This window comes from Epinephelus lanceolatus, chromosome 20 (genome assembly GCF_041903045.1).
Source record: "Epinephelus lanceolatus isolate andai-2023 chromosome 20, ASM4190304v1, whole genome shotgun sequence".
Classification (NCBI taxonomy): Eukaryota; Metazoa; Chordata; class Actinopteri; order Perciformes; family Serranidae; genus Epinephelus; species Epinephelus lanceolatus.
Window position 1 is genome coordinate 8,395,169 of NC_135753.1, and position 17,255 is coordinate 8,412,423.

At 40.2% G+C, this 17,255-nt stretch overlaps 1 protein-coding gene across 3 annotated transcripts in view; it reads left to right on the plus strand.

Annotated features, from left to right (window-relative positions):
- The window catches only part of LOC117264638 (disco-interacting protein 2 homolog C-like), a 90,798-nt gene extending 76,321 nt beyond the window's left edge, over positions 1-14,477 (plus strand). For all 3 annotated transcript variants that reach the window (XM_033638761.2, XM_033638762.2, XM_033638763.2), the window contains 7 exons: positions 2,266-2,436; positions 3,951-4,012; positions 4,112-4,169; positions 9,126-9,200; positions 10,356-10,530; positions 10,619-10,742; positions 13,795-14,477. In XM_033638761.2, the coding sequence (XP_033494652.1) occupies positions 2,266-2,436; positions 3,951-4,012; positions 4,112-4,169; positions 9,126-9,200; positions 10,356-10,530; positions 10,619-10,742; positions 13,795-14,047 (918 nt within the window). In that variant the 3' untranslated portion in view covers positions 14,048-14,477. The remainder of the gene's footprint in view (positions 1-2,265; positions 2,437-3,950; positions 4,013-4,111; positions 4,170-9,125; positions 9,201-10,355; positions 10,531-10,618; positions 10,743-13,794) is intronic.
- Positions 14,478-17,255: the final 2,778 nt, after the last annotated feature.

The window sequence follows — 17,255 nt, forward strand, 5'->3', positions numbered from 1 at the left end:
TCGATTCAAGTGTTAAATGTGACATTTATTGAATATATTCAAACCATTTTCAACCACAGGAAGTTTTATAGACACATTTTTAGCAACGTTTTGACTGCAGGAACACAGCTCACGTTGTGGATCCTGGCTCCTGAAAATCTCCTGATTTAGTGTTCCTCATGACACCACAGTTATAAAACAGTGTGTTGACTTGCTGTGTGTGAAGATGAAGCAGCAGTCAAAGAAGTATTTCACCACAGGAAAGATGGTCTTTCCATTAAACTCAGCTGTACTACTCAGTAGAAAAACAAAAATACTTTTGAAAATCATGCTACATGATCAGAGAAAACAGAGAAATACAGAATGAGAGGGTGTTAAGTGAGTGAATTAGAGAAATAAAACTTAATTTGCTGATTATTTTACTTCACAGAAATAAAAAACAAAACATCAGATCATTGTTTCTGCAGTGCAAGTTGTGTTTGTTTCTAAAAAAGTTCTTTTTTTGGGGTGACACATAGGGAGTGTTGACATCCCTAAATGCTGTCCTGCCACCATGGGTTGGGAAAGTGTTGCCAACAGTAACTGCTAAATGAGCGGCTAGCTAGCTAGCTCCCATCGGACATGGAAGGTGTGCAATGCAGAGCGGCCAGAGCTAACATTAGCTAACCAATGCAGACTGGAGGGTCGGCTGTGGCAACAGTGTTTCCTCATATTAAGGCAGCTTTCTGTCAACAAAACCAACAGAAAATAAATCAAAAAGCAAGATATGAACACCAGCTAACTTACTGGAGTAAAAGGAGAAGCCTCTTGGACTTTACATCCTTTTGCATTTGTTTTTTCCTAAAAAATTAACTGGACACTCACTGGTTAATGGGTGTCGGGCTATTGAAACCAAAATTAAAATGAAACTGACATGACGAGACGAGACATGGCAATTAGTCTCCCAGAGAAAACTAAAATCGTGCCTATGCTGCAACATTTTGGATTTTAACCTGATAAAAGAGGTGAGCCGAAAAACACACAAGAAGCAATATGTTGCTGCTGCTTCACCCTCTTCAGCTGCTTTACTCTCTGCATCTTCTTCTTTAGTCTTTATTGGTGGTTGGCTACCAGCTTAGAGGAGCATTTGCACTCATTATTGTTACTCATTAGTTCCACTTAGGAGCAGCTGCTGAGTCGAGTGCGACACCTAGTGGTAGGATGTGGCACACTGGTCCATTGTCTGACTTATAATATCAAACTGGCTTGAAAGTTTTTACACTGGACCAACCCTTGAAGTCTGGTTACCTGTCAACAGCTGACAGACCAGCTCTGACTTCAGTCACAGTCAGGTGATTTGTCTCGTGTCTGCTGGTCACTTTTCCCAAAATCCATCTGTGCCCTTAAACTCAACACTCGTCCTGTGGCTTAATATGAACAGTCAGATAAACTCCCCGCCTCTGAGGTTGTCTAACTGACTCCACTCCTCTACAGCAGACATCTGTCCTCTAATAAAGTCCAACTGAGTCTCTGTCTGCTGAGCCTGAGGCCTCGTCTGAGTGCTGAAGTCACCGACGCCTCTGATTGGTCACAGCAGAGTTAATTTTAGTGATTATCTTTCTTTTAAGTCTCCATGGAGACTGAAGGCTGAACGCAGAAGGAAAAGTACAAATGCTCTTTACTTAGACACACCTTTCTATTTCTCTACTTGTGAGGACCGACACTGTCATGGAGCCATAAGCACAAATCAATGCTGAACCCTCAAACTGTCCTTTCTTTATTTATGGAGCATAAAACACAACTTTTACCTCCAAAAGGACTCACAACACTGTTGTCTTCTTCTTCTGTTAAAATGTTAATGATTCATGCCCAAATGATCTTTCCTATAGCTGCAGAGGAATCAGACTTTTTCTATGAAAATAAAGAAGAACTTTTTACAGTGTTGTGACTCTTTTGGGAGGTTTAATTTACAGTTACTTTTCCTGGGATGCTGCACCTGGACTACATGGATTTGGGTCTTCTTATACTGATACATTACTGTAAACAAAAGCTTGTTAGAGGTAGGCAGCTAGAAGTGTATACAAATACCTATCCTAAAAACTGAAGCCAGTACTAAAAAACAGGATTAAATTACATAAAATTAGTGAGGGGTATAGAAGGCTTCTGCAAAAGAAAAAGAAAGACAAAAAGAATATATATCTATGATTATTATTTCTCATTCCATTCAACACTCTCACAATGAAAACCCCCATATGCATATGAAGTAGCCCCTCAGTGATGAGATGTTTCTTCCCGTCACTGTTCCAGGCTCGGGGTCTGGATCTGTCCCGGGTTCGAGCTTGTGTTGTGGTGGCGGAGGAGAGGCCCAGGATGTCACTCACACACTCCTTCTCTAAGCTCTTCAAAGACCTCGGCCTTCACCCACGATCCGTCAGCACGGCCTTCGGCTGCAGAGTTAACCTGGCCATCTGCCTGCAGGTAAAAACACGCTGCTGCACACACAGTCTAAATGTTGCAATATAATCTGTGTGTCAAAATAAAAGAATCCTTGGCATCAGTGTGAGAATAACATGGATGGTTATCGTTTCCAGTGATACTAATGCCCTTATTGATACTTTTTATCGGTTTAGCTCTTTATTGACATCCCTACTGTTTTTTCTCCCCCCATTAGATATGTAAACATAAATGAATCTAATATTTTATTAAATATCTTAATTATAATATATATGTGTTGTTTCTAGAGCAGAAACTATCATGTGTACAACAGCAAAGTCACCATATAAACTTAATATCTCACTGTAAACAAATCTAAATGTCAATAAAATAAATCCCATCCCTGACATCAAAATCCTGATTGAAGTTTATCAAATATTAATCAAATTAATCAAATAAATCCCAATATCACAAATCACAGTCTGTCTCTGTCCTTAGGACCCTCGCAGCAGATAAGGAAAAACTCCCCCAAAAAAACCTTGAACGGGGAAAAAAAAAAAAAAGTTTAGAAAAAAGAAAGAGATCAGTCAGTTTTAGTCCATGCTCCTGTTCTCTGTCCTCCTTCCTCTGCTGCTGATGGAATCACTCTGACTGCAGGTAAAGTTACTGCTGGTAAATTTTAAGATAACGTGGCAAACTGAGCTGAACAGGTAGACTACATATAGACAGCTTTCATTTGAGCTTGTTTGCTAGAGAGCTGTACTTGTTGAGGGAAGAAAGACAGAGCAGATTCAAATAACTCTTGATGTGTTGGTAAAATACTGGCTTTTTACTCAGCAAGGTGTAATTGCACTTATAGGTACAACCGTTACTATCGTCATCTCAAGTAATCTTCAAGTTATCATCACTTTGTCTCTGCCGTGGCCTCTTCGCTCTGATGTTTGCTGACTTCACTCTGTGTTGTGTGGGAGTGTGTGTGTGTGTTTGTGAAGGAGCAGCCCCGACACTGACAGGCTGCAGCGTTATAATAAATTAGTAACGTCATTGCTTATCAGTACTACAGTCTGTAATAATTCATCCCTGGGGCCCGTTTAATACCGGGTTTCAGAACCCATCCCTAATATGGCATTAAATAAATGGTCTGATCTGTTATCTTTCTTACTTATTCTTTGACCAGATAATTCCTAATTCACATCAAAATCATGTTAATTTTAGTCTTTTTTTTTTCTTTAACAAAAAGGTTTGGCTGCTTGTATTTAGACAACATTTAAAACTTTAGTGTCTTTTGTTAAAAGACAAAAAAGCTTTGGGAGAAAAACATGTTTTGTGTTCCTTAAACAACAGAAGTATTGTAAAGTATTGTTTTGGTGTGGAATGGTGTTGGCAAAGATATTGCCAATTTCATCTCACTGCTACAAGAGCCAGAAAACACTCCAGTACTTAAAAAATAAGTCTTTATCTCATGGCAAACCGACTTTATCTCTGAGGAAACTGGTGCAGCTGTAACTGGTGTTTGATTCTGGTCACATGCTCACTGTGTCTGTTGTGATTGGCTGCAGGGCACTTCAGGACCAGACCCTACGACTGTGTATGTGGACATGAGAGCACTACGTCATGACAGGTACCACATTCTGTCTTGTCAGCTTTCCTTTTTTAATTTTCCTTTTACATAATTTCCTTGTACATAATTGTGACATTTACACATGTAAATGTGTTTCAGGGTTCGGTTGGTGGAGAGAGGTTCTCCTCACAGTCTGCCATTAATGGAGTCTGGCAAGGTAAGTGTACTTCAGATCTTCATTAAGATCATATGTAGCATATGGGTATGTTTACAAGTTAAAGACTTTGTCCGAAATTGAGATTGTAGGTTGGGTTAAATCAAAAATGTAGGTTAAAACAGAGCGCTTCTCAAAAAGGTCAATGGATACAATAAAATTGCACAGACACCCATTTACTTCCCTTGAGACTCGGATCTGAGAGGTCTGTAGCAAGATATGATTCATGACTTTGTGTGTTGAACCAAAGGAGATCAAAATAAAGCAAATTAAATAACAGCTATTTCAAAATTTAACTTGTCGAGGACTCTTTTAAGAAAATGTCTCTTACAGTGGAGGACACACAACAGATATGAGCTCACAAGGAAACAACTCTTCACATGCACTAAAATGGTAGCAAAATGAATGACAGGAGAAGATCCGACTGTTTCTGCTCTCAACTTCACGTCCTCCCACATGCAGTGAGTCAAAGCAGACAGCAGATTTGAGTCCGTGGCAAGCCCTGAAACATCCATCCTCCCTGTCTGCCTAATCATCAGATGGTTTCTAAAATCTTTTTTGTTTTGTTTGTTTTGTTTCTTGTAGAGCAGAAAACACACAACATCAAGGTGAAAGTAAAACCACTGGAAGTCAGATACAGATATTTTAGTTATTAAAGGGATCATTAGGATTTTTTAAACAGGGTTGTAGACGGTGGTTGGCACGCCCCAATTTGGAGAAGCAGACTAGAGTACTGACATTGAAGCTAAGCAATGTACTGTTGTGGATGGGGGCAGCAGCAAAACATATTTTAAGAATTGTTGTGTTTTTGTTACCTTAGATGGAGCCATTTATATCTACATAGGGAGCAGGTCTTTGTTTATGGAAATCACCATGTTGCACCGCCATGTTTCTGTGGTAGTCCAGAACGGACAAACCACACACTGGCTCTAGATTGGGCCATTTGCGTTTTAGCGTCGGCCACCTAAGTTAGAAACCCATCTGCAATGAGCAGCGTCAGGAAAATGCTGATTTGTAACGTGAAACTGTTTTATTCAGTGTTTTTGCCCGTGTAAATCACCTGGTCTGTTTGTTTTGGAGAGGAAGAGACCTCTGTGGATAATTTGGCTCCTGGTAAAAAACCTCCTGAACATCTGGATCTGAAGTTGTCAGAAAAAAAGGGGGGAGCACACATTAGCATGTGGAGGGTGAGCTGCCCGTCTCTGACATGCCAAACAGCATCAAAAAAACACTTTACGCTGCTTTTTTAAGGGAGGAATATGGCACCATTATCCTATCTCACTGTGCTGTATATAAGGTATGATTGTGGAATGAAGAATGAGTTGTCTCGCCTTTAATCTACCACGGGAGGTTGTAACAGCGCTGAAATGGTGTCTGTATAAACAGGACAATCGGCTGGAAGGAATCATGAGCGGCATTGGTGTGATATTTGACGACATGTTGTGAGTGCGACCTACTGCGGGAGAAATAAAAAGCTGTCAGCAGTTAGTGGCTAACTCAAAGAAGAACAGTGGAGGTAAATGTCCGCAAATTGGGAAAGCAATGAGATCAGCGAGCTCCTTACCCTCCGAGCAGAGTACAAGATCAACCACCATATAACATGTTATGTTACGTGTCACGCCTCCTTTGATTCCGGTGGCTGAAATTTGTTTTGCTGCTTCTCCAGACTGTGCAGACTGCCATCAACTGTATGTCATACACTGACTATTGATAAGTGCCTCTTACAACCCCACTTCAAAAGATGTGAAGTATCCCTTTAAGTTGCTCTTAAGTTTGTCGTTATTTTGGACAAATAAAGTTTTTTTTGATGATAAAGCAAAACATCGTCTACTCAAGATAACTGTCTAGTTATCACGAGGAAACTCCAAGATAACAAGACGCTTAACTCGTGATTTAGAGATAATTATTCAACCACTCATCACATCCTGGCAGATGGTGGAAGAAGATATCATAACCTGCAGTACAGGACTCGCCCACATTCAGTAGATACACTCAGCTCAGTTTATTTATAGAAGACATTTAAAGAATGACACATGTTGGGGCGTCCAGGTTACCATGTGATCACAGCTTGTACATTTTGTTTCTGTTCATGTCCGTCTTCACACATAACAAGCAACATCCTTTCTGTCTTTGTATTGTTGCCAAGGTAGAAATAAAACCTGCACTGATATTGCATTAAATGAATGAATGAAAGTGATCTGTTAGTTGTAGCAGATCCAAAACAATACTGAAAACTTTACTCTTGCATTTGCAGATAGTGAAGAGGACAATAACTGCTAATGTTTAAAACTAGAGCTTATTTTCCATCTGTCGTTAGTTTTTCTAAACAGATTAAAGTTACCATAAGGATATATTTTTCTTTTTTATGCTGCTGAAAGAGCCATTAACGGGGTGGTTTGAATTTTTTTAAGTATGGTTGTATGATCGGTGTATTACAAACAGTAGATGTCAGTCAGCATGCCCCCAGTTTGAAGAAACAGGCTGGAGTCCGACACGGAAGCTAAGCCATGTGCTGTTGTGGATGGGTCAACAGCAAGACATATTTTAGCCACCTGAAAGAATCAATAACAGTTTTAAGAGTATGCTGTGTTGTGAATATTTTCACCATTTTACCTTCCCGTCAGATCGTCTGGTCCGACAGGGAGCAGTTAACAGCTTCAATTCTCCATCCATGCACTCGCCAAAGCCACCAGACTCCATTGACAAAAACAGTAATTTTAGCTTGCTGAACACAAGAGCTGCTGGTCTACAGCTGCTTCAATCAGATTTGTGTTATTGTGTTACCTTGGTGACTCCGAACTAAAACTTTTAAAGACCAAAGGCACATAATTATACAAACATAATAACTGCATGAGGTAGTGGTAGACTAGCAGCTCCTGTGCCCAGCTGTGTTCAGTTAAACCAGTGTTTTTCTCTGACTTTAAAGATAGCGATGTAACAGCTTCGTTTTCCTGTTGGAAATCACTGTCTGACATTAAGGTGAAGAAGTGAAAGTCTCTCGATATAGTGTACATTTAAACTGATACTGATATGTTTTTTTGAGGAGAGACCTTTTGTTAGGTGGCTAAAATACATTTTGTTGCTGACCCCTCCACACCAGTAGATTGCTTAGCTTCCATGCCAGACTCCAGGCTGTTTCTTTAAACAGGGGGTGGGCAGACTGACATCTACTGTATTTGATACACTTTCTATGGATAGGATAGACATTTTCCGACACTAAACAGGTACTTTGTTGCATGAGACTATTGTTTTACAGCTTTTGTGAGAAGATGATCCATATTACAAGGGTTAAAAAGATGTAAGAATCAGCTGAATTTCCATTATCTGAATAGTAACATTTACATTTCTCATTTATCAGAGGATAATCTATCAGATGTGGATATGCATATCACTAGTAGAAATAGAAGGCAGGGAACATTTTTAATGCTACATCTAAAAGCAAACTTTAAGCTTGCTTTTGACAGAATGAAATAAAATGCGATGCAGGCACTCCTGAAAAGGTAACAGGTGTTTTTGACCAAACCCTGTAACTAAACAAGTTTCAAGCTGATTCCTTGGTTATTTGTCCTGTGTTGATAAAGACAGAAAATGTCTCCAAAAAGCTTTTTGAAACATCGTCTTTTTGCAGAAGAGGAGATGAGTCATCTCTCACTAAATACTAAGTCCTCCTGCAGCACTTGAAATCTGCTGCCTTTAATCCAGGAGCAAATTACATTGTTCTCATCTGATTGCTGAGCGGCACTTATTTCAGTTTCATCACAGATCTCTTAGCAACTAACCAAACTCTGTCGGCGAGGTCAGCAGGAGAGCTGACAGTGTCGCATAATGACAGAACATATGTAAGAGACACTCTGAGAGAGGAAAGTTTGTGTTAATGGATTCAAAACTTTGTGAAACAACAAGAGGACATCTGCTGACATGACACAGAAAATCAGTCACATGTATCAGAGAGGAAATAATCTGCAAATTAACCACAACTGTTTTGTTTTTTTTTTTAACATTTTTATATCTGAAAGCAACTGTTTTCAGAGTTGCCAGTAAAATAATTTAAATCTCCTGAAAACACTCATCAGCCTTTGCTTACTTGCCTTTTCACTTTTAAAACAGGGAAATCTTAACTTTAACTTAACTTTTTCATGGCCTTTTCTTTTTGTGTTTTTGTTATATTTTTACTCTTCTGTTTCTTTTTTGTTTTCTCTATCTCTCTCTCTTTCTTTCTTCCTTTCCTTTTTATTTTTTTTATGTTAAATATTTTATTGTTTAATTTCTTTTTGAAGTATTTCTGTCACCTTTTTATCTTTTTTAGACTGTAGACTCTTGTTGAAATTCACCTGCAAAGATTTTAGTCCATGATACAATACGAATGCTCCTAACTTTAAGCATATCTGTTTCCTACATGGACAGGCTACTTTTACATTCCTGGATTTTACTATTTAAGACACTCATGGAAAGTCATGTTTGACAGACTAAATTTACTGAATTAATCACTGTTTGATGGATGATTTAAAAAACAGTTCTGATCTGTGAGGAAAGTGAATCTTTGTGGCTGCATGATGCGTCTTTTCTTGGAGCCTGATGAGACATTCGTGTCTCTTCTTCCCCCACACTGACACACAAAGAGAGGACGTCATGTTTCAGGGCCGGTCATCGATCAACCTGCTGTTTATTTTGACTCACTGTATGTGGGAGGAGGAAAGAGGGAAAATGGTCTGTTTACCAGTCGGTCCTTCCTTTCAGTTAATGCTTTCTGAACACTGTGTTTTATTGTGTTTCTGTGTGTTGGTTGTGTCTGTGTGTGTGTGTGTGTGTGTGTAAGCTGTTGGAAGATGAAGTTGTGAACTGTACTTGTGTGTTCAATCTAAACAGCTGGGTCTATTTTGGGAGTTGTATTCATGCTGGAATCAAAGACGTGAGTCAGAGTAAAGCGGTAACCATGGCAACTGATTTTTCTTTTTCCAGATCCTACCCGGAGTTCGTATCATCATTGCCAACCCAGAGACCAAAGGACCGCTTGGAGACTCCCACCTCGGAGAGGTCGACAAATATGAATTCTGTCTTTCTGTCTTTCTTTCTTTTTTCATCGCTTTATCCTCTTGGTTTTTCTTTTCATTTTTTTGTATCACTTTTTTTGTCTCTCTTTCCTTTCTTAGCTTCTCTGTTGCCTTTTCTTTTTCTTCCTGCCTTTTTTTATCTTTTCTGTCTATTTTTTGTTTTTCCTTTTCTTCCTGTCTTTCTCCCTCTCATTTTAAGTCTTTATTTAGTTTTCTGCCTCCTTTTTTCACCTTCACTCTGGCGATAGCCGTGGCCGGAGGAAGCAGGACGTGATTTTGCCAAGTAGAACATGCTCCTGGATCAACAGCCCACATCACATTCCAGGACCAACATTGCCGTCAACCAATCACAGCCCTCTGACGTCATCAGTGTGCCGCTCCTATGCTTCTTGTGAAATTCCTTTGTGCTTCTTCAGAGCTAAGCTAGCTTTCGAAATTGAAGTTAGCACAATAGAACAACTTCATTTTGGGAGCTTAGCTCTAAAGAAGGAATTTAGAAAGAAGCCAGAAGCAAGAACGTGATGTTTGATGTTGATCCAGTAGCATGTCCTACTTGGCAAAATCACATCATGCACCAGAGGAATTATGTTTTCAGGTTGCTCTCCGTCCGTCTGTATCATTCTTTTGAACATGATCAGCACAGTTTCAAGATTAGTGTCACCACTTCAGTATCTGACCAAATATCTCCCCTTCTGTTCCTGAGATATGATGTTGAGTAATGCCCAGACAAGTGTTTGTGTAGAACATTATGATGTCACAGTGAAGCTGACCTTTGACCTTTTCGATATAAAATGTCATCACTTCATCATTTTATCCTGTTAGAATAGGTACATTTTGTCATAATTTGTGTAAGAATTCTTGAGTTATGGCCAAACCCATGTTTTGTGAGCTCACAGTGACCTTTGACCACCAAACTCTAATCAGTTCATTGTTGAGTCCAAGTGGACATTTGTGCCAAATTAGAGGAAATTACCTAAGGGCCTGCTTAAGATATCGTGTTCACAAGAATGAGACGGACATGAGGTCACAGTGACGTTGACATTGATTATCTTGAAACTGTGCTGATTGTTTAGATCTTCTGTGCTGCCAGGCATGTATAATAAATACATATTTAGACTCTCTTCTGTTCCTCCTGTAGATCTGGGTGCACAGCGCTCATAACGGCAGCGGTTACTACAGCGGCTACGGCGAGGAGGTTCTTCAGTCTGATCACTTTAACTCCAGACTCAGTTTCGGAGACACTCAGACGGTCTGGGCCAGGACGGGATACCTGGGCTTCCTCCGCCGCACCGAGCTCACCGATGCCAACGGAGGTTAGTTTTCCTCTCTGACTCCTATGTTTCCTCAGCTCCATCTCTCTACTTGCTGCACCAACATCTGTTTGTCTCCTTCTGCAAACAGAGAGACATGATGCTCTGTTCGTGGTGGGGGCTCTGGAGGAGGCCATGGAGCTGAGGGGAATGAGGTACCATCCAATCGACATCGAGACCTCCGTCATCCGCGCCCACAAGAGCATCATGGAGTGGTAGGTCTTGGTTTGATCTCAACATTTCTACTGTCAACAGATATATTAACTGAATAATAAAATTGAGGTTTCCCTGATTCATTTTTTCTAAAATTAAATAAAATAATAAAACCCCACTCAGGATGTCCCCATCTCCTGTACACGTGAAAAACCAAAGTGTACTTGGCTTACTTGTGGGTGATATAGATGAAATCCTCTATCTCAGTATATGCAACGATATATTGTGATATCACTATATTAGCATATTGTCAATGTCCTTAAGTCTTTTTTTAAGAATTTCTTTTGAAAAAATCAGCTGTAGTTTCCCTAAAAATCTAAATATCTTATCATAATGTTGCAAAAGTCCTTTAAAATAAAGTCTCAGTCAGATTTTAAAAGGATAGTACCTGTACGTACCTCAGTATAAACAGTAAGGCACAAACTGATAGATCAATTTCTGTTGGCTCAATTTATTACTGGTCATATCAGCAAACCCTCCCTTTCACCAGGTGTGGGATAAACATTATTGCCCACTAGGGCTGTACCCAAATATTTGGATATTCGAATATTCGTTTCTATGGGTAGGTATTCGTTATGAAAATTTGGTATTCGATATTCATTCATTCATTCATCTTCTAACCGCTTCATCCTCTTGAGGGTCGCGGGGGGGCTGGAGCCTATCCCAGCTGACATCGGGCGAGAGGCAGGGTACACCCTGGACAGGTCGCCAGACTATCGCAGGGCTGACACATAGAGACAAACAACCATTCACGCTCACATTCACACCTACGGGCAATTTAGAGTTATCAATTAACCTAGTCCCCAATCTGCATGTCTTTGGACTGTGGGAGGAAGCCGGAGTGCCTGGAGAGAACCCACGCTGACACGGGGAGAACATGCAAACTCCGCACAGAAGGGCTCCCACGCCCGGGATCGAACCGGCAACCCTCTTGCTGTGAGGCGAGAGTGCTAACCACCACACCACCGTGCTGCCCTGTATTCGATATTCTTTTTTTTTTTTTTTTTTTTTTTTTAATTAATTAATTTATTTATTTATTTATTTTTTAACATATTTTTTTGGTGCTAAATGTAGTCTTTTTGTTGTTGGTAAATGTAGGTTATCAATAAAAATCAAAACTTTTAAATTACATTGTTAAAAATGTGAAAATATAGTCTAGCCTACCAACGCAGCTTGTGCGCACGGCACGCTTGAGCGCATCTGTCTGAGGCTGTGGATCAATGCCAAGTTTTACCACTTTATCACTATTCCCTCTAACTTGTAGCTGTTTTTTCGTTATCTTCTGAATTTAATATGAATTATGGAACCGTTTTTGTCAACGTTTGACAAAGTTTCTTTTGGAGTGCGTGACACAAGTGTGTTTTGAAAACGGCCGCGGACTGTCACCTGCTCAACGCATCAGTACCATCAGATGCGATGACAGTAATAGCCAATAATGTCAAAATATCATTTACAGACCGATTTAACAGACGATCACTGCTGCCCGACCCGCAGGTCCATTTGCGGGTCCCGCGGGTTACGGGTCGACCCGCGCATCACTACTCAGCTCAGTCTATAAGGCTGTACACAACAGTAAGGCTATAGACATTATATTCTATTCAAGCCGGCAGAACCAGCAGCGCATCGGCTCTACAGTGCACGGCACTGCTGATTAACCATTTTATTGCAGCACAGAGTGTCTGCCAGCAACCAATTACTTGCAGAGGCTTCCTACAACTTGTTTCAACAGTTCCGATTTAATCAGAAGACAAATTAAACAGGATGACTAGCCAATGTGACAATCAAAAGAAAGCATAGAATAATGTACTGAAGGAGACTGTTGTACCATCACATTTTTTATGGTTTGAGAGCAAAGATCCGGTCGCCGCTGTGCAAAACTCCGCAATACAATTAGGTCCAAAAAACCCCCAGAGGCGGACCGGGGAGGCACACACACACATACACACACACACACACCCACACACATGAATATTCGTTATAAATTCTGCCGAAGGTCCGAATGTTAAAAAATGGTATTTGGGACAGCCCTATTGCCCACATAGATCCAACCACCATAATATGATGTGGTTGATTATATGATGTTGTCAACGACAAAAAAAAAAGTGAAGTGGAACATTTAGCAGCTAAACAGCCAGATATTTGTGCAAATAGTCAAATATTTGTCAAAACAAATATGGCACATGTTTTATTGGCTCAAAAAATCAATGAATGCAGTTTTAACAATAGAAATCACTATAGGTAATAGATTTAAAAAGGGCTGCAACATACAGTTATTTTCATTATTGATTAATCTGCCCATTATTTTCTCAATGAATCGTTTCATTAAAGAAATGTCAAAAAAAAGTGGAACATGCCCTGTGTAATTTCCCAGAGCCCAAGGTGAGTCTTCTAACGGTATGCTATCCAACATGTCCAAAAATCAAAAGTTTTTCAGTTTGTTATCATGTATGACAAAGAAAAGCATCAAATTCCCACATGTAAATGTTCAGTGTGTAAGATTTGGTAGCATTTAGCGATGAGGTTGCAGAACTGAAACTTCTGCTGTGTGCAAAGCTTGTAGTACAACTACACTGACCGACACAAATGCACAACAGTTCATTTTCGACCACTTGTCCGAGGCCAGGTCGCGGGGTTGCAGGCTGAACAAAGTACTCCAAATGCCCCTCTCCCCAGCAACGCTTTCTAGCTCCTCCTTAGCAATCCCAAGTGTTGCCGGGCCAGACAAGATATATAATCCCTCCAGCGTGTTCTGGGTCTGCCCCAGGGCCCCCTACCAGTTGGACGTGGGAACACCACTAACGGGAGCGCCTCACCCTATCTCTAAGGCTGAGCCCCGCCACCCTTCAGCAGAAACTTATTTAGTAATTAGTCTTTAATAATTTATACAGTTTCTGCCAATAGATGCCCCTACACCCTGTACACTGGAGCTGTAAGAAACATGAAAATGTTTAAATGTTTAAAAAAAAGTTAGTAAAAGGATTATTTAATAATCACAATAGCTGCCGATTCATTTTCTGTTGTTTGACTAATGGATTGAATCTGTTTCCTCCTCAGCGCGGTGTTCCCCTGGACCAACCTGCTGGTGGTGGTGGTGGAGCTGGAGGGCTCCGAGCAGGAGGCCCTGGACCTGGTTCCCATGGTGACCAAGGCAGTGCTGGAGGAGCACTACCTGATCGTGGGCGTGGTCGTGGTGACGGACATCGGCGTCATCCCGATCAACTCCCGTGGCGAGAAACAGCGCATGCACCTCCGTGACGGCTTCTTACAAGACCAGCTGGACCCCATCTATGTGGCCTACAACATGTAGCCTGACTGTGTGTGTGTGTGTGTGTGTGTGTGTGTGTGTGTGTGTGTGTGTGTGCGTGTGTGTGCGTGTTGAGGAGTGAGCGAGCATGCGTTTGTATGCCGTGCATATCGCCGTTGTTGTTCATTTATTTCCCAGAATCAAGATGTACTGTATTTTTGAACCTGCATATGGTGTGGTGTTAAAGTCGTCCGTTTTCTTTAAAGTCGTGTTGTGCCGGTTGGTTGATTGATTGATTGATTGATTGATTGATTGGCTGGTTGACCGATTGACTGATTGATTGCGCAGTGGTGGTATGATCATTTTTACAACCCCGTTCAATCTCGTGACCGTTACCGGGAGCTCGTCACTGTAGAAAGCCTTAGGGGAACACTGTGTACGGGGCGACAGCTCCAGTCGTCACACCGTTTTTCAGAGGTTTTAGGAGGTAAAATTAGAGAGAGAAAAATACTAGAGACTGTGTCTGTCATCATGTTTTACTGGTCGAATAAAAAAAAATCCCAGATTTGTGGTATTATTTCAATTAGAACAGGGGCAGCCAGATAATTGTAAAAAATATAAATATTGTACATAGACATAATAATCTATATGGAGAGGTACCTAAAACACATTGAGGTATAGTAGCCCCTATATGCAGCTCTCTCCACCTGCACCCTGTGTGTGTGAGTGTGTGTGTGTGCAGAGTGTGTGTCTCTGTCTGTGAGTGTGTGTTCATCGTGTAAATGTGTGTGACAGGGACATTTTACATGGTTTTAATGTGAATCACGCCACAGATTTTATCCTCAAATGAACAAAGGAGAAACAATTTTATGGAGAGTTGAAACACTAAAAGCTGAACCTGTTTTAACTGAAAACATCAAAGAACACTACAAACTGTGTGTTTTCAGAGTCCAAAGTCTGAGTGGTACGTTAAAAAAAACATCCATGAGCTTGAAGGACAAGAACTGCTTTTTTCTCATGTGGAGTTTCAAACCACTGAACCATTTTAAGGCAAAAAACCAAACACAATTTTAAATACAATGTAAGTGCAATGTATATTAATAAAATAGTTCATTTAAAGCAAAAAATTAACTTGCACAATAATCATTATTTTATATCATCCCAGTCAACCAGTTTTTCAGTTATACAAAATGACCTGTAGAATATGGAGGCCTGAAGCTGCCAAAACAGACGAATGAATGACTAAAACAACTCCAACCTTTTTTGATATATTTGATGTCTTTTTAATTTATATATCAAGTCATTCATTTATTTCAAGGATGCACAGATTTATCAGCCACACTTTGGTATCAGCCAACATTGGCCTTGTTGACTGCCTGTCAGCAAATATGATGACATTTACAGATGGCAGCAGCTGATTTGTTTTTTGTTGTGTCACATCAATTTTGTGCACACTACAAAGCATTGCTGGAGAAACATTATGATGTGTTCAAGCTCTATATAGTGAAAATGAGTATTGGGCGAAGGTAAATCATAACATTCTCATGACACGTTCAAATGTCATCTTGTAAAATGTAGTTTTTGGCAAGAAACTTGGATAAATACAGTTTTACGGAGAAAGTTGTTGTTTTCACAGCAATACAAAATGCATACTGCACAGGGCTCATGATACATTATATATAGTTATTAAAAATGTTTCATGTGAAAGAAGGTTATTTTAAAGTGCTAATTCAAATGTAGTGTAATGAAGGATTGAATGACATTAATATTTTTTTATATTGAAGATTTCTTTGTTTCCCTGTAGAAATGGGGAATCAATAACACAAAAACAAAATAAACAACAAACATCAGTATCGGCTGAGAATTTCACAATCTGTGCATCCCTACTTTATTTATTAATTTATTGTTGATTTTTGCAGCTTCCATCCTCCAGAGAATTAAACCTGTGAACTTCAGCCCTCAAAGCATCTCAACGAGCAAAGTGCACTGTGTGAATAGAAAAGAGGGAATATTGTTATTATTAAAAGGGACTTTATGGGAGAAGTTTATCCCCAAACTGGGTGTAGTAACACACACCTCTTGGCTAGCTGTGAATTATGGGGGTTATCAGACTGTCAGTGACTCTGCAGGTCAAAAAGCAAAAATTATGTGGAATAATTCAGCATTTGTTTACATCCCTGTGGATAAAGTATCAAATGACATCATCTCATTCTTCTTCTTTCTCGTCTTTTATCGTCTTTTTATCAGAAGAAAAGAGAAACTTTATGCATATCAGAGGTTGCTTAGCGCTTGTTTGGCTAACATTGCAGTTTGGGTTTGTTGGTAGCAGCGTAGCGGTCATGTTTCAGTCCCTGCCTGTGTGTGCTTGTGTGTGTGTGTGTGTGTGTGTGTGTGTGTGGTGGAAGATGTTGGATAAGAAGGAAAATCCCATCAAAAACTCGGAGGACTCGTCTGCGTGTTCAGGACTGGATGGGAGATAGACTGCATGGTGTGTGTGTGTATGTTTGTGCACATGTGTGTGTATGTGTGTGTGTGTGTGTGTATATTGTATGTAAATAGTGTTGATTTTGTACGGTACAAGTGTGTGTGACTTGTTTTGTACACATGATAAAAAGATTAAATGACACTTTTATAAGAGCCTGCTATTGGCTCACCGTCACACTATACAGTGCAATAAAGTGCTTTGATTGGCTAAAACTCAGACTAGTTTCTTTTATTATTCTTTTTTATTATTATCACTGCGTGACTGCTTTGTCTCCATTCTTTAGACTACAGACTCTAATTATGGATGGCCAGAGCCCCACAGAAGGAAAGCTATAACATCTTAATCTCCCCCTGGTGGCTGGCTGCCGTATAGGTTTAGTTCTTATAATGTACGGTCAAGTATGATAAGTTTCGTTTTAGTTAATTGATGCATTAAAAATGGGGGTTGATTTCATGATTGACAGCTGTGTGTGCCAATCAGTGTGCTTACAATCAATGGCACTGCTCACTAGCTGTATGGGTCAGGAACATGATAATGCGGCTCCACCCCAATAGCTACTGCGCAGACTGGCTCCAAATGATGTCGTCAGCACAAGACGGCAGCAGCCATACCCAGGAATTGAATTTGGGTTTCCTAGGATAGCAAAAGTATGACTCACCTCACTCCGCCTTTGCCTCTGACTGGTTTACCTTGATATACTTAATCTAACTAATCCCACTCCTCTTGCCCAAACCTAACCAACCCATCAAATGAAGGCAACAAATACTAGCCTATCAGAGAGTAGGA